Source organism: Podarcis vaucheri (assembly GCF_965113315.1).
Source record: "Podarcis vaucheri genome assembly, chromosome: 14".
Taxonomy (NCBI): Eukaryota; Metazoa; Chordata; class Lepidosauria; order Squamata; family Lacertidae; genus Podarcis; species Podarcis vaucheri.
In genome coordinates, this window is record NC_138752.1 from 10,636,575 (window position 1) to 10,660,879 (window position 24,305).

Here is a 24,305-nt window from a genome sequence, read left to right on the forward strand (position 1 = left end):
TACTTAGCCAGCTTCAGAAGGGCTATAGCTAAAAAGCATTGAGGATTTATGAGGCATTGCTATAGCTTACTTCAAGGTGAGATTCCTCTGCTTTCTCAAATGTTGTCTTATGTGTGCTGCTTTTACATGTTGATCCCTCCCCCCTCCATGGAAAATACCATGTAGTCCATAACTTTTTTGTTCCTTATGTATGTACACCAAGAAGCTGTTTCACAACACAGTGACCTAATATAGAACACCTATTTGGCATTAGTAGAGATGAAATCCTTATGCCTCTTACAGTTGTAAGGACTCTATTGATCTTTCATATTGGGATCAGATAGATTCCATTTAAGTCAGTGGTTTTCAACCTGGGGTGACTTGAATGGGGTGCCTTGAATGGGGTGCCTTGAATGATGGTCAGGGGTGCTGCGTGCTACACTGGCCTCTGTCCCATTTTCCTTCCTTCCCTCCCCTGATGCCCTCTTGCGTCTCTGCCTCCCAAAGGCTTGTGCAGCTGTTGTGCAGCTCAGCAACCAGGGTGGCAACTGCAGCTGCCCAGAGGACTCCCAAGGAGAGGAGAGAAGGCTGAGGGAACACTCCACAAGGGAGAGTGTTCGAAAAAGGGTGAGAGGCTGCCAGCTCTGCAGGCAAGGGGTGACGTAACTGGGCTCCTGCACCCGACAGGGGTGCCACGGAAAGAATGCAGTTGGTCAAGGGAACTGTGGACCCCAAAAGGTTGAAAACTTCTGATTTAAGTTATAGTTGGTGTTTCTTGTGTGGTTTTTTTTTAATGAGATACATTCAACTCTAGTTTAATGGGGAAATACATACATTTGTCAGGCAGGGATACTGTACAGGGGTCCATGAAGACCCAGTGGGCACTCACAAATTTCTGGTACCTTAGTCATGCATTTTTCTCTTCAGTTTTGTTGCAGGTAGTATGTTTCTGCCTTGCTGTGAATTGGTGGCAAGCATGAAGTTATCAGCCTTTGAAAGTCATCCCATTACTTACTAGCTAGTGTTGAGAGATGAAGTCTGTATGGCACAGTCTCTTATCCTGAAGGACTGGTTGCCTTTGCTTGCTAGTAAGATGCTTTAGGGTTGCTCAGTATCTTTCCTGCCTACCCTAGGGATCAGAGTTTTTAAATATATAGGATCTGTAAAGTCCTTACAGAAAGTAGAAGGATGGGAGTGTTTAAAAATTAAGCACTGCTTGGTTTGATATATATACAGTGGTACCTCGGGTTACAGGCGCTTCAGGTTACAGACTCCGCTAACCCAGAAATAGTACCTCAGGTTAAGAACTTTGCTTCAGGATGAGAACAGAAATTGTGGTCCGGCGGCGCGGCGGCAGCGAGAGGCCCCATTAGCTAAAGTGGTGCTTCAGGTTAAGAACAGTTTCAGGTTAAGAACGGACCTCCAGAACGAATTTATTTAACCCGAAGTACCTGTGTGTGTGTGTGTGTGTGTGTGTGTGTAAATAAGGAGAACTAGGGAGAAATAAATTTCAATGTATGTTACATTGCTGGTATACTAAATTTATGTAAATACATGAGGTGTAGCATTCTTTTTAAACACACCTGCTTCTCCAGGCCAATTGTGGTCTAAGTGTGGACATTTCCACTATATAAATATCTCCTTTCCAAGTTGTCTTTCTGCTGGCTGCATTGTGTTAATAGATGAGAGCCTCTCCTAAAGAGTGTAAAAGATTGACCTCATTTCTTTCCAGTTTTGTCAAAATAATATATAGGTTTTTGGATGAATGTTTGGAGCGTGCTTTAATTTTTTGTGTTTTCATCTGTGTCGTTACAGTAGACAAATTAAATCAGTGCTGTAGGGTTCCTCACTTCAATTTGATGTAACGGTTGAGAAAGAACAGAATTAATTCCAAGCAGTTATATTGAAAGAACGTTATAGTGCACCTCATGGAAATACAGTTGTTACATGAGTGATAGTTTGAAAACATAATTATTAATTTCCTCACTCCCTTTGCATTTTTGTAACTCCAGAGATATGGAGTATCTCCTGCAGTCCTTTATGATCTACTTGGTGGTGAGGAGAGAGTGTAGTTAGGAGAGATATTTTGGGAGGACAAAGCATGGGGTCTGGGGGTGTTTGGTTTTTAAATAGCCTGTATACACCTGCAGGTCTTGGAACTGAGAGCTGTCATTCCTGCCTTGACTGTCAGGTGGTACCATAATCAGCGGTCTACAAACTTTGGCATGTCTTAGTAATCAACCTAGACTCTAGCAGGGTAGGCTTTTCTGCTTTTAGCTCCACAGAGGCAGATGTGGTTTTGTGTCCATTGTCCAATCAATGGGTTTTACAGAGAAAGAGCAGCAGGTGGAATTTGCATACAGTGGTGCCTCGCAAGACGAAATTAATCCGTTCCGCGAGTCTCTTCGTCTTGCGGTTTTTTCGTCTTGCGAAGCATGGCTACTAGCGGCTTAGCGGCTTTAAGAAAAAGGAAACAAACTCGCAAGACGTTTCGCAAGCCCACAGGGAAATTCGTCTTGCGGAACGACTCAAAAAACGGAAAACTCTTTCGTCTTGTGTGTTTTTCTTCTTGCGAGGCATTCGTCTTGCGAGGTACCACTGTATATGAAGGGGTAATGACTCATTTTAGGCCATGACACTGAGTCTGTGTCCTAACAAAAAAACAGAGGAAACCAGAGCATGACAGATTTTTTGAAGTGACACTCCATTCCCACCTTTGTTGGCAATGGTTCTTTCAAAAAATAAAAAATAAAAGTTGCTCTCCTGGACAGTATATTTTCTTTTATGGTTGCCAAAATTTAACTTCTGGTCACCATTGACAACTGCATTTTGGGACCCTCTGACTGGGATACAATTAAAACAAGGCACCGTATTTTTCGCACCATAGGGCGCACCGGACCATAGGGCGCACCCAGTTTTTAGGGGGGGGGAATCAAGGAAAAAAATATTCCCCCCCCCAGCCCCAAAGAGCAGCGTACAGGCTGCACACAACCTCTCCCTGCCAGAGGGGTTGTGCGCAGCTATGGAAGAAGGCAAGGCAGCGAGCGGGATCCATCCCGTTCGCTGTTTTGGCTTCCCCTTTAGCCCCGCACAGCCTCTCCTTGCCGGGGGAGGCTGCGTGGGGCTAAAGAAGCCATAGCCCCACGCAGCCTCTCCTTGCGGAGGGGTTGCGCACAGCTATGGAAGAAGGCAAGGCAGCGAGCGGGATGGATCCCGCTCGCTGTTTTGGCTTCCCCTTTAGCCCCGTGCAGCCTCTACCTCCTGGGAGAGACTGCGTGAGGCTAAAGAATCCATAGCCCCGTGCAGCCTCTCCTTGCCGGAGGGGTTGCGTGCGGCTATGGCACAAGCCTGCATTCGCTCTATAGGACGCACACACATTTCCCCTCAATTTTTGGAGAGGAAAAACTGCGTCCAATAGAGCGAAAAATACGGTAGCTGACTACTTGATCAAAGGCATCCTTACCATCATAGAATATGTAAGTGTGGACTTTTATTAATTTTATTTATTGAGTTTATATCCCACCTTTTCTCCAAGTAGGTCAAGGTGGTGTACATGGTTCTCTCCCTCTTCATTTCATAAGCCATCACTTAACCTGGCATCTTAGTTTAAGAGAAGCCCTTTTGTGAAGTCATATTCTATTTTTGGCTGTGGGTTGAATCCAATATCAGTCACAACCCTGTGTGTTTCTGCAGATGTACTGGGCAAGCAGTCTTATCAAAAGTTCAACACTATTGGTGCTTGCACTTCATTGGTGTATTTATTTTGCCCTAGCACTTGAGAGTTATTCATTGAGTGCACCTATTCAGAAGGATGATGCAAGTCTGGGCAGTGTAAAAGGAGTGTGTATGTGTGGATCATCAATGCAGAATTTTGGATGGATGGGTCCTGAAGATTTGGAAGAAGAGATAGTGGCTATGTCCAAAAAAATTCACTTTCATTGAGAGGGTCCTAGATCCCTTACTATATTGATGACCTAGTGCATGAAGCTTTAAAGGGACTTTGAAGTTGGTGTAGTCAGGTATGTGCCATTTGACATTATAACACACTAACACAGCTTGCTCATCTGGCAGTGGCTGATGTAATTTTTTTGGAGACTTTTTCTCTGCAGTCCAACATTTGCACTTGCCAGTAGTTTTCATTGCATTTCTGGCTCTGACAATCTGTTTAGTTCCTGAGCCTAGCAGGAGTTTTTGCACAGGAGGAGAACACAATGTAATTACTACCTATAGGGAGATTAATGATTCCCACCTCTCTTCTTTCCCCATCAGCCTGTCTCTGGTATTTTATGTTGAGCAAATACACTGGTCTTGTTTGCAGCTCAGAAGAGATGCAGAGGCTTGCCATTGAGAGATGTGAAGCTAGGATTCAATTCTTCCCTTTTCTCCCAGTACTTCCTCTGACATGTATTCTGGTCAGCAGGGTATATTCTCTCATTGCCTTCTTTGAAAAGCTCTTTCTAAGATTTTCCTTCCTTCCTTCTCTGTCTTCAAAAGCTGCAGGGAGGATTGAGCTACACATGCTCTCCCTTCCTTCTGTCTCCTTTCTTCACCCCAACAGCTGATAAATGATACTACATTTGTTCCATGGCAGAGTGAAATATGAAATCCCATAAAGCCACCTCACTTATTAGATGGTTCTCAGCAAGCTGCTTATTATGCTCTGTGGCATAATGCAGATTACAAATGTGACCAAATGATAATTAGCAAAGCTGGAGTGGCAATTAGTGTTCTTCTGCTGAGTGCTGATTACCTTTCAAAGTAGAACGCAGCTGAAGGGTTTGCAGGCCTGCAACTATCCTGACTCTAAATGCACCAAGAAGTGCCCAGATCTGTCTGCCGGGTATTTTGTGGTGAAACAGTTTCCATCTTCCAAGATGAAGTGACCATGGTTTCTTGCCAAGTATTTTGCTTTAATATGTGGGGGGAGGGAGCATCTTCTCAGGATTAGAGAGCAGGGTTTTCTGGAGCAGCTGGTTAGTTCCATTCTCTGTTCTCACCAGCAACAGGTAGAGGTTTCTAGTGTCTTCTGTGGCAGTGTGACCTTGATCCTCAACTTTAATTGATAGGACTCCACCTGGGAGCTCTTCAGAGGGTGTCAGTCCAGCTGGCAGAAATTCTGAGAAGTGTCAGCTTACCATGGTGGGGCTGTAGATGACATTCCTTTCTAGGGTGGTGTCAGAGCTGTTGCCAGAATCAAGGCAAAATGTGCTTTAGATTGTTGTGAGACTGCTCCAGGGAATTGTCCCAATAAGCAAATTCTCTCTTAGTCAGGATAAAGGGGTATGCAGCCACCACTGAGACCTTTTCTTGCTCCCAGACACCTTGGGAATCTTTGCAATCTTTGCAAATGCATTGTGATTACAGTGTAGCTACTTAGTCTCTAGGGACGCGGGTGGCGCTGTGGGTTAAACCACAGAGCCTAGGACATGCCGATCAAAAGGTCGGTGGTTCGAATCCCCGCAACGGGGTGAACTCCCATTGCTCGGTCCCTGCTTCTCACTACCTAGCAGTTCAAAAGCACGTCAAAGTGCAAATACAGTGGTGCCTCGCAAAACGAAAAACTCGCAAGACGAAAGAGTTTTCTGTTTTTGAGTCGTTCCGCAAGACGAATTTCCCTATGGGCTTGCTTTGCAAGAAGAAAGCCCATAGGGAAATCTCCGGGGACCTCTTTTAAAATGCTGGCGGTCGGGAGCAAAGACTTTCGCCCACCGCCGGCCTTCAGAAGAGGTCCTGGACCTCTTCTGAAGGCCAGCGGGGGGCAAAAGTCTTTGCCCCCCCCCCCGCCTGCCTTCCCGGGGAGAAGTCTCCGCTGTCCCGGGCGATCTTAAAATGCTGGCGGGTGGCAGCGAAGCCTTCGCTGCTGACCCCCAGCATTTTAAAAGCCCCCGGGGAAGCGGAGACTTCTCCGCTGTCCCAGGCGATCTTAAAATGTTGGCGGGCGGCAGCGAAGCCTTCGCTGCCGACCCCCAGCATTTTAAAATCGCCCCAGGACAGCGGAGGCTTTGCTGCTGCCCGCCAGCATTTTAAAATCGCCCCGGGACAGCGGGGGCTTTTAAAATGCTGGCGGTCGGCAGCAAAGCGCTCCTGTCCCCGGAGCTTGCAGGGCGGGAGGTGGGGAGAAGGGCTTTTCTTCCCACCGCCAGCCTTCAGAACAGCCTTCTGAAGGCTGGCGGTGGGAAGAAAAGCCCTTGTCCCCCCCCCAGCCTTCAGAAGAGGTCGGGGGACAGACTGTCCCCGGACCTGGTCTGAAGGCGGTTTCCATAGGAACGCATTGATTGATTTTCAATGCATTCCTATGGGAAACCGTGCTTCGCAAGACGAAAAACTCGCAAGAAGAAAAAACTTGGGGAACGAATTAATTTCGTCTTGCGAGGCACCACTGTAGATAAATAGGTACCGCTCCGGCGGGAAGGTAAATGCCATTTCCGTGTGCTGCTCTGGTTTGCCAGAAGCGGCTTAGTCATGCTGGCCACATGACCCGGAAGCTGTACGCCGGCTCCCTCGGCCAATAAAGCGAGATGAGCGCCACAACCCCCGAGTCGGTCACGACTGGACCTAATGGTCAGGGGTCCCTTTACCTTTTTACTTAGTCTCTGCATGCCTATTTCTTTTTTGTCTCCATGTCAATCTTTATCAGAAGGCAGTTCCTAACCTTGAAACTAAACAAATTGGCCTGATTTCACAAATGCAGTCATTGAGGCCCTGCTCAGCAAAATGTGACATACCCCACCATGCACAGAAGACTACTTCTTTTGCCAGGAGACATTTTAAAATGCAAGAGGCTCAAATCCTCATCCTTCCAAGCATGACGTACAGCAGGGATGGCTAACCTGTGGCCATACAGATGTTTTTGAGCTACAGTTCTTATCAGTCCTAGCCAGCGTGGCCAATAGCCAGGGAAGTGTAGAACTTTAGTTCAGCAACATCTGAAGGGCCAGAGAATAAGCAGCTCTGGTTTAGAAGATTGATAACACGAGCTGAGTGTTCAACCATGTTCTCCCTCCTCTGTTTGCTGGTTTTACTTTACCTATAGTTTGACATCAATCAGGCAAACTATAGTTGGCACAAACTTCCAAACTATGGGTTGAAGTAGATTTGACAGTTTGGCAGTTAAAACTAACCATAGTTACCTGATGGTTTGAAGGGTTGTTTTGGCTATGTGGGATGTGTACTGAGAAAGTGGTACGTCCATAAATACAGGTTAGATTTATAGCCTTGTTCTAACATGCTAGAAATGTGTAGGAATGTTTTTTTTTCCTGCAAGAGAGCATTTGGTCTTGAAGTGAGGGCTGAGGGAACTGGTACAATCAAGATACAGACTTACTGCCTCTGAGAGAACTAGGCCATAAGCTTTGCTACCTGCCTGGGCAGATACATCCAGCTCAGTCACTGCAGATTAAACTGGCACCCAGTATTAAATGTTGATGAGATTGGATTTGCTTTGTTCAGCTGTCCAGAGCAAGGATATACACAGAAGGAGAAGGAGCCAAATGCAGGCAAGCAGGCAAAAGGCACTCTGGGTGTTTCGTTCTGCTATGTTAACATGACTGGAAGTGAAAATCCATCCCCAGAGCTCAGCATTGCCCACGTTCTTGGGCACCGAACCTTGCCAAAGGGGAGGCAGCTGTTTCCCTCAGTTATTGCTCGTGTGATGGGGAACATTTAATGAGAATGTGTTCACTGAAGGATAAACATGAGGGCTTTTGCCTCATCCTCTTTCAGGGGCACTAGGTAACATAGAATTTGCCCTTCCCCGCCATTTTCTTACTAAGTTTTTGGACACAATTATTCCTGAGAGTTGAAGGGAGCTCAGTATATTTGCGATGATACTGTACAACTCTCCCCTCCCAAGGATTGTTTTGGGAACATTGTAGAGATGTAATTCTGATGTGCAGCACTGGGCGCACAAGAATGCACTTGCTCTCTTTCATTGCATTTAATTACTTTATAAAAAGACATAGCTAGTTGGGGAGGGGGAGGGGGAGGGGGAGAGGGATGGCATCAGCTAAGGAGGATTATCTGACAACTGTTCAAAAACCAGAATTAGTTTGAATGTGTGTGTGTGTGGCTGTTGGCAGTAATGTTCCATAAATAACTCCTGATTTTATGCACATGAATGCCCATGGGAAAGAGAGTGTGCAGGGTATCTTCTGGCAAAGGGGCTTGGAGATTTTTGCTTTTGTTTCATCTGAGACCAAGAACAGCAGGCTATAATCGCCAGCAAGCAGGCAGATTTCCCAAAATGACAGCTTGAAGCCTTTATCCCCCTGATTGGAATGTGTCTGCTCTTACCAGAAGATACCCAGGGCCATCACTTGAATGTAGAGTGGCATTTGGAACAATTTTTGAATTAACTGATTATTTGAGGCAGCAAAAGCCAAATTGGAAACCTTGTACTCAAAAACTGATTCTGTCTGAGCAGCCAGCATCTTCATGCTGCAGATTCTCTTTCAGGGGTGGCTGAGGGATTTCCTTTATAAGGTAGTTACTTAAATTGGGAGAGGGAGATAGTTCTGCTTTGAAAAGAGATGGGCAGGTTGGATAAGGCCCTGAAATTGCCTTTTCTTCATATGTGACACATGACCTGCGTATTAGTGGTGATTTTCCTGCTCTTTGTGGTAGCAACGTGATTGCCTGGTGGCAGGCTTCAGGGGATAACTTGCATCTGCCATATTGGAATCTGTTTCTATAGAATACACAGTGGCCAATAACCAGGCTGACTTGTGCCTAGTTCTCACCAAGGCGGTAAACCTATGTCTGGTTTGTACCACATCAGACTACAGATGCAGGACTTGTGTGATTTAATGCTCCTTCATACAAAAATAACTCCATAGTGGGGGAGGGGTAATCCCTAAATATCAAGGAGAAAGAGGTCTAGTCCATCCCTCTGCCCATTGTGCCAGTTTTAAGTGTGTGTGTGTGTGTGTGTGTGCGCGCACGCACACACACACACACACACACACACACACACGAATACATGCATTCTGTCCACATGAGGTCCCATCTATAACCCAGAAAGAAGCTTACTACCTGGGTAAGAGCTAGGCCTTGGTCTCCCTTTCCCTTTTAAATAAGAGCTGCATGTGTAAGGAGGCATACAAGGAGGAGGGGGCTGGATGAGTCAAAACTTAATTTGTAAAATGCTGTAATTTCTGTTCACACGTTGGGGGTGCAAAAAGCACCTAGATTCTGTCCTCCAGTGCTGAACATATTGAGTAAGAACTTGTGACATCTGCTCCTAAAGCTAAGATCCAAGTGGCAAATACAGGGCCTAAATGCCAGACCATCTCAATTTGGGGGTGTTACAGACATAAGGAAGACCCAGCTGCCCTTATCCATCTGTATTCATTTGTATTTTCTCTTTTTCCAGATGGAGTCTCCAGTGTCCACCCCTGCAGTGCTACCATTGCATCTTCTTGTTCCTGTTGTCAACAGTGATATCTCATCACCATGTGAGCAGATAATGGTACGCACTCGCTCTGTAGGGGTGAACACATGTGATGTGGCTCTTGCTACAGAGCCAGAGTGCTTGGGCCCCTGTGAACCTGGCACCAGTGTCAATCTGGAGGGCATCGTATGGCAGGAGACAGAAGACGGTAGGTGTTCTTCAGTATGTTTGTTTTAAGAGTAGTGCTGGTCAACTGATTGTTCAAATGCTGTATCCCAGCCTAGTTCAATTTGTGTGGCATTGCACAAAATAAATGTTGCCCCAGAGGACTCTGCCATAATGCAAATTGCTCTTAATTGGGTCAGTATTGTTCCTTTGGAAGTGGTGTAGTCCAGGGTAAAAGCTGCTTCCAAGAAGGCTTCTCTCGCTAGGCAAAATGAGAACACACTGTAGAGGCTTCTGGGGTGTACTTGCTATTCTTGCATCCTATCTTCTTCAGCAGTTGCACTTCTTCACAAACAGTGAAGCAGCACTTAGGTATTGAGATAAAAGACTACACCACGTCTAAAAACTTGGTCATGCCTGTTGCCTTGATTTTGCTGTTCTGGGTTCCTGTATTTAGGCACATGAAATATTTTTTCCCTTCACCTTTAGAGTGCCTGTTTTACTCTGATTATAAGCTAAAGGAGGTGGGGGGAAATCACTTGATCTGAGGCCAAAGCATCTTGCCTGCTACAAATTTGCACCTTGTTTGAATTCTACATTCTGCCCACTTCCTGACCTTGTATTTTCTAAAGCCTCCTCCCAGGGCCATTGTTCACATTAGTCTTTTAAGTTGGAGGTAGAATGAATCTTTGCCAGGTGTGCCTGCTTCTAAAAACAGTGAGTGCATTTTCTACCCCGGCAAACCAGTCCATGTTCTGCCACCATCACTAGCCCATTGCCTCTACTCCTTAAGAGATGTGATTCATCTACACAGACAGCCAGTAGAAACTGGGAGGTAGGCAATTACCTTGAGTGAAAGTGATGCAAGGACAGCATCTTGCTGAGAAGTAAAATATATCTCCTTGGCCTCTTACATATCCATCTTAATATGATGCCAGGCAGAGTGGAATTGACAGGTTCTAAGCAGTTATTATTTGAGAAGAAAGCCCTGACAGGTGCTCTTTCTCAGATTGGTAGGTCTGCACACTGGTGTCTCCAGTGCTTTTTGTGGAAAAGCTGAAAGAGATGATCAGTGAGCACTGGATCACCTATTATTTGCTTTTTGTAGTAACCTTCTCTTGATTGATGCTACCCACCCCCTTTCTTCTACACTCTTATATTTACCCGGCACATATCAAAACTTTGATGTGCAGAGGATTTGCCACAGGGACTCATCCCTCTGGAATATCAGAATACTGTGGGACATGCCCATTATTCCTCTGGATGCTGTGGTAGTGGCACCCATAATTATGTAGTTTACATATCTCATGATATGGCAATGTCCAGTCCTCCTATATGTGTTTCAGAGAATGCTGCTTTAGGAGGCAGGCAGAGTATGGCACTTGTCTTATGCTGCTGGCTGCCTTCCCTCTTGCTCTTGGCTTTTAATGGTTTTTGCAGCCTGTCCTTTCATGTTAGTCTTTTTTCTTTTCTTCTTTAAAGATCAGCTATGATTTCAGGACTTGCCTAGGAGGTATGCTGTGATTCCTGTAGCTCAGCTATTTTTAACCTGTACTCATTCAGTGCAATGTGTGCAAAGATCTTGCCTGTGAGGCTACTCTTGGCTGCTGCTTGGTCCCTGCTGTCAGAAGTGATGATTTTCTCTCACATCAGAGGCTGTGCATCCTTCAAAGCAGTTTGGAACTATTGCATCATTGGCCGACTTGAGTATGTGGAGTCTGGTTAATGTATGTGGCGAGAGGTTCCTGCCACCCTCCCCACTTGATGGATTTCAGGTTAATGTTTACAATTTTGCTAGCTTAGGTCATTTCTCGTACATTGTGTTAGATGCTGAGCCAAAATATACATATGACAAATAGCAGAATTTTATTTCCAGTTGTTATCAAAAGGAATTGAAAGATACCAATAATAATAAAAAAGAATCAACACCAGGCTTATCCTTCTTTGGTTTCTTAACATGTAAGCACACCTTTCTCATGAGTCCTAGTTCTCTCTTCTGTGTGTACAATGCTGTTGGTGCTCCAGTGTCCCCAACTGATGTTGCCACATTATGGAAGCTGGTAGAAGTTGAAATGAACAACAAAGCAAGGAGTAGCCATCTTAGTGCTTCATGAGAACAGATAAAAACTCTCCACAGGATTTCAGCAGGTTTGATCACTGTGGGCGGGTAGCCCATAAACTAAACAAGGTTAGTTTATGAGAACACATATTTTTAATGACCTCCCATGGGTAGTTTCAGGTTTGTACTCCCACTTGGTTGTCTGCGGCAGGTAAAAATCCCTTTCAGGTTGTCTGGCAAGGAAGGGTAAAATAAACTGGTACATTCTGTCCTTTCAGGCCTCTGTGTCACAAATGACTGATGTCTGTATTTTTGTGGCAAGGTGAATTGCTACATTTTTTGTGGAATTGTTTGCATGGCTGGGCTACTGTCTGCTTCTGAGGCCGTCAACTTATGCGAAAGTTGTAGCACTTCTCTATGTTCCATAGGCAGCTATCTGCTTAGCATGGCAGCAGCCTTCTAACTTCTGCTTGTTCCTTCTGCCTGCCTTTCACAAGGATAAGTTGTGTTAAATACTTCTATGGACATTTTAAGGCATTTAAGACAGCTGTCTTAGCAGTTTTCCTAATTCTGTTAGGCGTGATTCTGATCTGCCAGGATCTTTAATGGATCTAATTATACTGGAATGCAGCACACCACTTGCTGCCTTATGAGTTGCCAGGCTCCCATTTTCCTCTTGCTGTGATTAATGCCACTGGGGGTTGGGGAGGAGGGAGGAAGCCTTGTAACTAAAGAGAGCCTCCGGTCTCCCCAGACCTGCTCCATGTGGGGGAGGTCCAATTTCAACCAACCCCTAAAACTTGATGATTCAGGCACCATCACTGCTCACCTGGGAAATATCTCAGCCAATAGCAATAGTGCTTAGAGCTAAAAAGCTATTGTCTGACATGGAGATCTTCATAGCAACAAGGATCACTGCATGGCAACAGCAGCTGCTGCACAAAGGAAACGTCAGAAGCGTATTTTCCTGAATCTCGTGCCTTTCATTTTATCTTGGGGTTGTGATGTTCCCTTTTTTTGTTTTGAGAGGGGTTCTTTTTTGTGAAAAAAGGTGGCAGTTCACACATTCTCTGGGCAGAAGAAGGCAATGCCATTATGGCGATTTAGTGCATACAAAACCACTTGAATTTTGCATTACTGAAAACTCTAACTTAGCAAACTGAATTGTATCCAAATTAGAGAATATATACAATTTTGAAACCTTGCATAGCCCTAGCTGCCACAGTTTTAACATCTTTTTTTCTTTTTTTAAAAATGAAATACAGTCTTCTCCCTGCACCCCCACCCATCTGTCTGCCCTAGGGGCTAATGATTATAAGTCATGGGAAACAGAAAATGATAGGTTTTGTGAAAGCACACAATTTGGAAAGGAAGAAAAATGTAAGCTGTTGCTTCTCTTCATAGCAATGGAGACTTGGGGCTGGTTAAAAAAATGTGTGGAGATGTGCACTTCAGTATTGGAGTCGGTTAATGTACATTTATGTATTTATAACTATTATTTATAGCTATAACTAGATACTTTACAATCCAAAATAATCCTGCAGGTTTACAGTCTAATAGATATCGAGACATAAGGAAAAGGGACAAGGATGAGGCAATAGACTTGAAAGAAACAAAGGAAATGTGGTGGAAGCAAATAAATGAATGAAAAATAAGTAACCTTAAAAATGTTGGCAAAATGGCACCTGGGAGGTGAATGCGTGTCATTTATCCCCAGTGATGTCATGAGCATTCAGGGTCTGTGATGCTTGTGTAGTCACATTCCACGCAGTAGTCATTTTCTCCATATGTGTGCCAGGGAAAAATGCATTATGCTTGCAACAGAAATGTTTCCTTGGGGAAACCTTTCTGGATACCCCTACAACATCTGAGTTACAGCTGCATATCTATTACATACAAAAACAATAGTCTCAAAAGACTCTTGGTCTGAAAACAATCTATGTCTCTTAATAGTTGCCATCCCTCTGCATCTGAACTTGCCACCAGTAAAAGGGCTGCAGTTTGGAGTCTCTGACCAAGGAGTCTTGGCTCAGCAGCTGGATTTGTGATTTTTAGATGAGCTGCTGCTGCATCTCTTTGGCCCTATAAAAGTGGGGATTATTATCCTGATTTGCTTTTAGAAAGCACTAGGGATGAGCTTAGGAATAGCATAAAAAAGCAGGGTTACTGCCAGAACATGGTAGGTTTGTAATGCTTTGATAAGGTCTCTCCTTCTCCAGTCTTACAGCAATTCCAAATGCCTTAATCATAGTTGGCTCCGGATTGCTAATGCTGGCTGAACACAGCCCTTCCACTTCTCTCTTTCCCCCTCCCTCGCCAACTAGGGTGGTTCTTCAGAGGCAAAGGCTGCGTCGCAAATCATCTTGCATTTCACAAAATAATTCTGAATGTATTTGCTGGGAGGGATTTTTTTGTGTGATTGATTGAGGTAGGTTAAATCTAGGACACGGTGTGTCAGGCAGGAGTTACAATTAGTCTTGTGCTTTGTTTGGTTGCCAGAGCAGCAGGCAAAGGGAGGGGGCAGCTCAACCACCGCTGAGGTCTCTGCTTTACAGAGCTCTTCATCTTTCTCCTGTGATCATGGCAGCAGGCAGACTGCCAGAACGTCCTTCCTAATCTGACCTGCCAGCTCCGAGATGGAAGCAGCTGCTGGCGTCTTGCCACGCAATTAACTTGTAAGGCTCTGCAGGAAAGCAGTGTGTGAAGCCTGAGCATAAAGCTTTACAAAGCAGCCTTGCATTGAAGAGCCGGAGCCTGCTGGATGATGGTGACACCTGCAGGAAGATAGATCCTGGAACTTCAGGAAGGATGTTGGGTGGAATGGGAAGTGGTGTGGGCGGCAGAGGAGCCAAGATGCAGGGAGGGAGCCTTCTCCAACAATTTAAAAAGTAAAAAAATAAAAATCAAGGCTTTGTCTGCACTTCCTAACATTCTGAGTTTCACAGTCCCACAGTCAGAAGAGCTCTCACCAAGACAAGCAGCCTGCCAATGAACACATTGCAGACCCCCAGTCCCATTGGTTTCCGGACCCATGATCATGTAGGTCGCCCTCCTCTGCACCCATTTCAGCTTATCAATATTATTCTTAAATTGTGGTGCCCAGAACTAGACACAATATTCCAGGTGTGGTCTGACCAAGGCAGAATAGAACGGTACTATTAGTTCCTGTGACCTATAGTGACCTATAGTGTCTATATCTATCTATCTATCTATCTATCTATCTATCTATCTATCTATCTATCTGTATATCACTATATAGTGACCTATAGTGTCCCTGGACACTATACTTCTGTTGATGCAGCCAACAATAGTATTAGCTTTTTTTGCTGCTGCGTCACACTGTTGACACATTAAACTTGCTAAGACCCCTAGATCCTTTTCACATATACTACTGGCAAGCCATATGTCCCCCATCTTATATTGGTACAGCTGATTCTTCCTGCCTAAGAACCTTACATTTGTCCTTATTGAAACAATAATGTTCAGTTGGGCCAAGTTCTCCAATATTTTAAGGCCATATTGAATCCTGAATCTGTCTTCTGTGGCATTAACTACCCCTCCCAGTTTGGTGTGATCTGAAAATTTGATGAGAATCCCCTCAATTCCTTTCTCCAATTCATTTATAAAGTTGTTGAACAACAACGAGCCCAGGACAGAACCCTGTAGCACCCCAGTTGTTGTTTTCCAGGATGACAAGGAACCATTAGTGAGCACTCTTTGGGTTCTGGCAGTGCACATGGCAGAAGTTGGTAGATACCTGGAAGAACAGACTCAGATGCTTCTGTGGTGAAATCCAGAAACTGTAGGTCATTAACAAGTGCTTGCTTCTGTTTGAGAGAGAAATTTTTTACCCCAATTTGAAAATGAAGATTAAAAAGGTCCCTATATTTTTCACAGCTGGTTATTTCAAAGATTTGCTCCTTCTGAGACTTCATGATTGACCTATAAACTACGTCTGCAGACAAAGAGTATCCTGAGTGAGTGCTACAAATTTTGAAACTGGACAGCTGAGCACAGCTGGCCTAGGAGTGCTTATGAGTCTATTCTATACAATCAATAATCCTTTATTGAGATCCCCACTCCTGTTTTAATATTTTCTTGATACAGAATTAGAGAGACTAGTTCCTCAGTAGGACATGTGTTGTCTAGTACAGAGTCTTTACCCCCCAGGTTCTGTTCCTAAAGAGGGAGACTCAAAATGAATGCAGGGTGGTGCAAGCTTCAGGCCTCAGAAGTTGTTTGCCCTTGGATGGGGTTTGAGCAATGGTGGAGAATCTCCAACATATGGACCTGACATCTTAAAGCATTAGCTGTGCGACAGTTACAGTCAGAGCTGACAGAAATGCTCCTGATTGTTCATTTACAGTGGGGGTTGCATTTGACACTGTTCAGATTTGACACCAAGGATAAGCTCCATGGTTTTCCACGGAGAAATCCATCTAAAATCATGAAATCAGGTGTGTAGTCTCCAGCTGTTGGATGTGGCCCTCAGAGGGTTGGCCATGTATTTATCGAGTCTGCAAAACAAAAGTGGGGCCCACCTGTGGACTTGATTCTTCTGTAAATGCGTGATCCATCATTTGTTTTGGGGAATACAAAGATGAGTTTAGTGGATGTGTTTATAAGCTCTTCAGCTGTTCAGTAATAGAGCTACTTTGGGCACCAGCTTTTGGCCAGTTTGACTGTTTGGCAGAGAAAAAAATGTGTTGGAAAGGTAAGGGTACCTCTCGTATTGGACCTATACATGTGCCCAGAGGCAGGGGTTGGCCATAGCTGTGAATTCCACCCCACAAGAGCACCTGTGTTTCCTAATAATACTGCTTTGTTCAGAATTGAAGATACGACCAGTGCATTAAATAAACATAGTGCTGTTTATGTGTGCTGTTTATAGCAGCAATATTATCAGACTCCTGACCTTGAGGACTATTCTGAACAGTCTACAGCCACGCAACCAGTAAGGTGGGGGTTCTTCAGTTGTATTGATGGCCAAATAACTAAATGAATACAAAGCCCCAAGCAAGTGCTACCTGAGTTCTGCTGCAGGCTTTGGTAACTGTCTCCACCCACACTTGTTCTGACCTGTTCAGCAGGATGTTGCTGCATTGTGGCTGAGTTGTAGGCTGAGGATGGGGCAAGATTTGCAAGAGAACTGAGTGTTCACAATCCTCCCTTTTGCTCCTGCAGGTATGCTGGTGGTGAATGTCACCTGGAGGAATAAGACTTATGTGGGGACGCTACTGGATTGCACGCAGCATGACTGGGCACCACCCAGGTAAAGCGTAAGGCAAAAGGCTCTTCCTGTAGTGTGCTTGGTGACTTTTTCCTCTCAGTCATTATGGGATTCTGCTAGAGGATGGATACTTTGATTTTGAGCAACACTGAGAAACTGTCATACTGTAAGGAGAAGGGAATGTATAATAATAATAATTAATATTATTATTAATAATAATAATAATAATAATAATAATATTTACCGTATTTTTCGCTCTATAACACGCACCAGACCATAACACGCACGTAGTTTTTAGAGGAGGAAAACAAGAAAAAATAATATTCTAAACGAAATAGTGGATATATGATTTTTGTGGTTCATGCTGTGGCCACAGACATGTGATCTGACAGTGAGTTTGGAGTAGCCCAATGCAAAAATCCTGAGGATCCATGTGGATCCATGCTTTGTAACCACAGAGGAGGGAAGGAAGGAGAACCATGGATCCTCTGCTCACGACTGCAGCAGATCCCCCCCGCCACCCGCAAGCATTCGCTCCATAACACGCACAGACATTTCCCCTTACTTTCTAGGAGGAAAAAAGTGAGTGTTATGGTGCAAAAAATACAGTATATCCCGCCCTCCCCAGCCAAAGCCTGGCTCAGAGCGGCTAACATCAAATGTATAATACATTAACATAAAATCAGACAATCATTTAAAATACATCCTCAAATCAGATCAGGATAGGCACATGTAGCAGGCTGGAATAAGAACTAAAGCAGCCCTGTTCTGCCCTAGGCAGGAAGAATTATTCTGATTTAAATTTGAAGTTCTCTGTAGCCAGTGTTGCTGTCCTATCTGATTACCATGCAGTTTGCCATTGATGCAATTTCTCCCTAGAGAAACTGAGTTCAGTTACTGTACCTCATCTCCTTTGAGGGAGTTTAACTGTTGCACTCTTCTTTGTATCAGTATGGTTCCTAGGGACAATCATCTATTAATTTGCCTTGAGTTCACATCTTGTTTTAGAAGTTGCGGAACAGTCCTTCCATTTTTAAATGCTTGAAATAGATATGTTAAAAGCTAGGATTCTAACACGGTTCTGCAGGTGTCTGAAAAGAACCCTAAGGGGGGCCATACAGTCTGCCTCCTCCTGATTTAGAAAACAGTGTATGTATGCCTCCTGCTTGCCTACTCCTGGGAAACCCAGCCAAGGATGTGTGTATATAGTAGCTTTGCAGATAAGAGCAGGAGAATTGTGCCGCTTTGTGGTAGCTTTTGAGGCAAGAGCCAATTGCAGAGGGTGGGCATGGCTTGAAGTCTAACCTTGAATGTTCCTAAGCCCTGTTCTGTTATCTCCTAGGTTCTGTGATTCTCCCACCAGTGACCTGGAGATGCGGAATGGTCGAGGGAGAGGCAAGCGTATGAGACCCAACAGTAACCCTCCCATGAATGAGAGCACAGCAGCCTCTGATAGCAAAGGGACAAGCAACAGCAGCAAGACTCGGGCAGGGGCCAACAGCAAGGGACGCAGAGGCAGCCAAAACTCTTCAGAGCACCGCCTCCCGCCCAGCGGCACAACTGAGGATGTCAAGGCCAGCCCTTCGTCAGTGACCAAGCGGAAGAGCAAGCCCCTTTCTGACATGGAAGTGAATTCAAGTTCTGAGGACTCCAAGGGGAGCAAGCGTGTTCGCACAAACTCCATGGGTTCAGCTGCTACACCAATGGCTGCTGCTGCGGCGGCGGCTGCAGCAGTTGCCACAACAACCGTCAAGGTAGAACCCACCATTCTCGATAGGAACTGCCCCTCCCCCATTCTCATTGATTGTCCCCACCCCAACTGTAGCAAAAAGTATAAGCACATCAATGGACTCAAGTATCACCAGGCTCATGCACACACAGATGATGACAGCAAACCTGAAGCTGATGGGGATAGTGAGTATGGGGAGGAGTCATCTCTTCCAGCTGACCTGGGCAGCTGTAACGGTGCTTCTGGTAGCCAGAAAGGCTCCGTCTCCCCGGCTCGATCAACTACCCCCAAAGTACGACTGATGGAACCGCACAGTCCATCACCATCAAGCAAGTTCAACCCCAAAGCTGCTTGCAAAAAGAAGCTAGGTGGCGAAGGAGACCCTGACTCTGGTGCTCTGTCCAATGATGGCTCTGAGGATGGCCCTCTTGTAGCTGATGAGACAAGCAATGATGGCTTTGACTCAGTGGAGAAGAGGAGCAGTGACAAGGAAAAAGCTAAAAAGCCTGTCAGCGTCAAGCCTGAGAAGATATCATCCAAGAGCATCAAGTCTGCTCGACCCATAGCCCCAGCCATCCCACCACAAATCTACACCTTCCAAACAGCTACATTCACGGCTACCAGCCCTGGCTCCTCCACTGGCCTCACCACCACAGTGGTTCAAGCCATGCCCAACAGTCCCCAGCTGAAACCTATTCAACCCAAGCCAACTGTAATGGGAGAGCCTTTCACGGTCAGTCCAGCACTTACTCCTGCCAAGGACAAGAAGAAGAAGGATAAGAAGAAGAAAGAGTCCAAGGAAATAGAGAGCCCCTTGACTCCTGGGAAAGTGTGCCGAGCTGAGGAAGGCAAGAGCCCCTTCCGGGGAGAGCCCAGTGACCTTGGGACAAAAGGGGAGAGTCTCCTGAATGGCTCATCTGACCCCCACCAGAGCCGCCTTGCCAGCATCAAGGCTGAGGCAGATAAAATCTACAGCTTCACTGATAATGCCCCAAGCCCATCCATTGGGGGTGCCAGCCGACTTGATAGTGCAGCACCCACGCAACCCATGACTCCGCTTCATGTTGTTACTCAAAATGGTGCTGAAGCTAGCTCCGTGAAAACAAATAGCCCAGCCTATTCTGACATCTCAGATGCAGGGGAGGATGGTGAAGGCAAGCTGGAGAGCATGAAGGCAAAGGACCCCGAGCAGCTTGCCAAGGAAGGGGCCAAAAAAGCCCTCTTTCCCTCGCAACCTCAAAACAAGGACTCTCCCTATTATCAAGGATTTGAGGCTTATTACTCTCCAGGTTATGCACAGTCAAGTCCTGGTTCCATTAATCCCAACAGCCAAGCCACCATAGACAGTCAGGCCCTGAAACTGAAGAAAGATGAGGAACCACCGAGCCCAGAGGTAAAAGTGAAGAACGAGGTTTGTGAGGAGAAGAAGGCAGACCTGGGTCCTTCCAGCCAGCAGCCGTCTGTCATCCAGCAGAGGTCCAATATGTACATGCAGTCTCTTTACTATAACCAGTATGCCTACGTGCCTCCTTACGGCTATAGTGAACAAGGCTACCATGCCCATCTGCTCAGCACTAACCCCACCTACCGCCAGCAGTACGAAGACCAGCAAAAGCAGCGCCAGAGTCTGGAACAGCAGCAGCGTGGGATTGACAAGAAAGTAGAGCTGGGGCTAAAAGAGAGAGAGGTGGCACTCAAGGAGGAATGGAAGCAGAAGCCGTCTCTACCTCCCACACTGACCAAAGCACCCAGCCTGACTGACCTGGTCAAATCTGGACTGAGCAAGACCAAGGAGCAGGGGGGTGATGTAGCCAAGTCAGTCATAATTCCCAAGTTGGAGAATTCCTCAAAGCTCCAAGGCCAAACTGTAGAAGGCCTCAAGGGGAAGTTAAGTGAAAGCCATCTGGGGAAAGAGACAGAGTCAAAGGCAGGTTTGGACTGTGGACGGCAGGCTGAGGTGGACCCAGTACTCTGGTACTCACAGGTAAGCAGGTGTGTGTGTGTGTGTGTGTGTGTGTGTTTGAGTGGCTGAGATGAGAAGAGCAGCCGCCAAGACAGTGAGCACTCTCTGAACTAGGTCTTAGAATGTAGCTGCCCATTGCCAGGGGAAAGAAAGGAGGAGTGTGTTAGTTCTCATTGATGCTTGCTCAGTTTCCTAACTTTTGGATCTTCGCATATATGAATGTAAGCTGCAGAACTATATGGACAGATGGAGCAGGCACACATACCATTTGATGGTGTTTGATTCCTATTTTTTCTCATCAGCATGTGGCCCTGAGCTTTTAGACAATCAGTCTAACCATGAATTAACATCAGTGGTGTTTTAGCCATTTTTAAGTGACTGTGGTGATTCCTGCTGATGGGCTAGTGTGTCTCTATCTTACAGATTATTATACTGTTTCTTTTTAAAACATGAGGGCTTTTGGAAATGCAGAGGAGAGAACTGGTTGGTCTCAAATAATCTTTTGGGGAGATGCAATCTGGCTGTTCTCTAGATCAGTGCAGTAATACTGAAGAGCACAGGGCTTCAGACTGGTTCTCAGAGACAGTTTGCTACTTGGTTGAGTCAGACATAGCTTCCAGTGGGTATTGTGTTGGACCAGTGGCCGAACACTGAAACCAGAGTTATCCCACTTTGCTAATTAGCAATGTAGTGGCACAAACTGGATTATGGGACAGAAGCAGACTACTGGAAAGTCGAGTTCAGTTTTGGGGGGATTTTGACATGTGGAGTGAACATTGCTGGGTTCTGTTCAGATTTTGTTGAGGCTCAGAGATGTGTTACATGGAGTGAAAGAGGTTTCACAAATATCTCTAGCTGAATGACCTATACATTAGTCTCTCTTGCCTCCCCTCCCCTTCCTCTCAATCAATAGGGGATAGTCAGGGATCTTGGAAAGTAATGATCACATTTTGATACATGATATGGGTGGGGTAAGTGCCAGCTGCCTCTGTGTTGCTTAACATTGTGAACTGTTCACACTGTCATGCAAGAGACTGCCTGCAGAGAGAAATATTCTGTGGGGAAGGAAGAGAGGGCTAAACCAGCCCAGATGAGATTGTTCATGTGTTTCTCATACTTTTGTTTCTGTTACCTCTTGTTCCTTTGCGGTTGTCCATCCCCTTACTCATACCTAGGCCAGGGGCAGAGTGATTGTGACTGAAAGTGATGAAGTTGGAATTCCATTTCCAGCACTGAATGAATTGACATGTTGCTCTTGGACAAGTGTAGTTGTCTGGGTTTGGGGGCCTACAGCCTAGACAGTGGTGAGGGCTATGAGGTGTGAAGCTTTCCTTTTTCTTTGGTCAGAGCCAGTGCTTTTTTCTGGGGGGCCACAGGGAGACGCATACTCCTAAACATTTTGTGAATCTAAGTTTGGCCTCATTGAGGGGCAGTATTTCAGTATGAGTAGGAAAATGAGAGTACCCCTAAACATTTTTTTAAAGAAAGAAAGCACTGTTCAGAGCTTCAAAATCTATGTTTTAATAAGATTGCTGGGATAACTTGATGCCCAGTTTCTTTTTTTAAAAAACCCCAGCTCTGCCGACATAATTCCCACACTTTGGGAGTGGTAACAAATTCAATAAGATGATTCGTCAGAGCTCAAGAATGAGTAAAGAATGTTTACCTAAGCTTGTGCATAACTTGCATTCTAAAATTTGTAGGAATGCAGAATATCAACTTTTGGACAAGGATTTGGGTGATGGCAGGAAAGCACAAAAGAGGCTACTGTAGGACAACAGTAACAAATAGTTAAGAGAAAATATGCGGAGGGCAGAAATCTTGCTCATTGTTCTTTCACTGGTGAGACTTTGGTGGATGCTACCTATGGTTTCCCCCCTCCCTTTAATTGCACCCACAAGGGCCCTTAATTTTAGATTTCCAGGACTTCAGAAATGCCTTTGATTCTAGTCACCTGACATCCTTGACTGTATGTTGCTACAGGAAGCTGAGCCTCGCATGTGGACTTACGTTTACCCTGCTAAATACTCTGACATCAAGACGGAGGATGAGCGGTGGAAGGAAGAAAGGGACCGAAAGTTAAAGGAGGAGAGGAGCCGCAGCAAAGAGCCCATTGCTAAGGAAGATGGGAAGGAGAGCACAAGCTCCGACTGCAAAGTGCCCTCCAGCGAGGAATCGCGCTTAGTGGCGAAGGAAGCCAGACCCAGCACCCATGTTCCAGTGTCTTCACCCCTCAGCCAGCACCAGTCCTACATCCCTTACATGCACGGCTACTCCTACAGCCAGTCCTACGATCCCAACCATCCCAGTTACCGTGGCATGCCCACTGTTATGATGCAGAACTACCCAGGTATGGGGGCTTGAGGTGGACCCTGAGAATAGCAGAACTGTATAAATCATAATGGGGTGGGATCTTGATGGATCTCCATGGGGAAGGGGCCATCGTTTTCATCCTTGGAGATGTTTGATAGCTTGAAATTGGAGTGAATGTGTCTGGTATAGTGTGGTGACTATCCAACAACAAGAAGATGCAGAAGTGGTACGTTTGGGTTAGACCAGGGTGGGTAAGTTGTGGCCCTCCCGATATTGCTAGGCTACAAGTCCCACAGTCTCTGACCATTGACTCTGTGGCTGTGGCTAATGGGAGGTGGGAGGGCCACAGGTTCCCCATCCCTGGATCACAGACCAACAAAGCAAGTTTTTAGATCAACAGTGCAATCGCACTGTATAGCTATTAAATTATTTTGCAAGTTAGCTTGCAAACCGTGGGTTAACTTCCAGAATAGTGTGTGTAACCTGTATGGCCTTCCAGAAGAGAACCTCTGTAATAAATGCAATCTTCAAAATGTAAAAACATCAAGAATGTGTAAGCTTGAGAGAGAGAGAGAGAGCGCACGCAACATAAAATAAGATTTGAAATTCACATGCAAACAGAGCTTATTTAAAATGTTTTCCTTAAATAAAAATCCATCTGATCTAATGTTTCCATCTAGCTCAACACAAAACAGGTGTCAGGTATTGTAGCAAGCCTGGATAATGAAGTTAAAAGTACCCAATTGAAATGTCTATGCCCCACAGACTGCATTTATTATCAGCTTCCCCAGTAAAACACATTAAATATACTGGAACCAAAATGAAGAATGCATACTAAAATAGAAACCTCCCAGATATACAAGCTAATGATAAACAGTGTTAATATTTGAACCGTGAGAAAGTATCTAAACATATGGAGTCAGACCATCTAGCTCTGTACTGTCTGCTGGGAGTGGATCTCCTGGAAGTCAGGCAGAGGGTTTGGGGAGTTGTATTATTGGCAATGCTGGGGATTGCACCTGGGACTTGCTGCAGACAAGGAATGTGCTTTGCCACTGAACTATAGTCTTGTTTTTAAAAAGAGAGGGGAGTAGGCAGACTTGTGTATATTTTGTGAATTTTTCCTGATGTTACTGTTTCATCTTTTGTAAAGTGCTTTGAGGATTTTTTCAGCCAAGTGGTATATAAATTTTATGAATCAAAAATAAAATAATATTTGTACGATTTTGCTGATGCCCAAGCAAGTAATGCTAGTTAACTGGAATAGGCAAGATAGTGTGCAACGCATCATCTACTCCTCAGGTACTAAAAGTTCTACCAAGGGGTCCTTTAGGCTTCTGAATCTGCTATGGATGGAGCAATGGCTGCTTTAAACTTGTTACTGCATCCCAAAATAACTAGGAACATTTTTTGGGCAGGATTGAGATGCCAAATTCTCTTGGATCTGTGTGCAGTATGCACAATCCGCTTCTAAACTTC

The 24,305-nt window shown here is 45.2% G+C and overlaps 1 protein-coding gene across 3 annotated transcripts in view; it reads left to right on the top strand.

Moving 5' to 3' along the window:
• ZNF609 (zinc finger protein 609) overlaps window positions 1-24,305 on the top strand; it is a 120,127-nt gene that overhangs the window by 92,501 nt on the left and 3,321 nt on the right. For all 3 annotated transcript variants that reach the window (XM_082198289.1, XM_082198291.1, XM_082198290.1), the window contains exons 3-6: window positions 9,350-9,575; window positions 16,776-16,863; window positions 18,164-20,534; window positions 22,497-22,863. In XM_082198289.1, coding sequence (XP_082054415.1) covers window positions 9,350-9,575; window positions 16,776-16,863; window positions 18,164-20,534; window positions 22,497-22,863 — 3,052 coding nt within the window. The remainder of the gene's footprint in view (window positions 1-9,349; window positions 9,576-16,775; window positions 16,864-18,163; window positions 20,535-22,496; window positions 22,864-24,305) is intronic.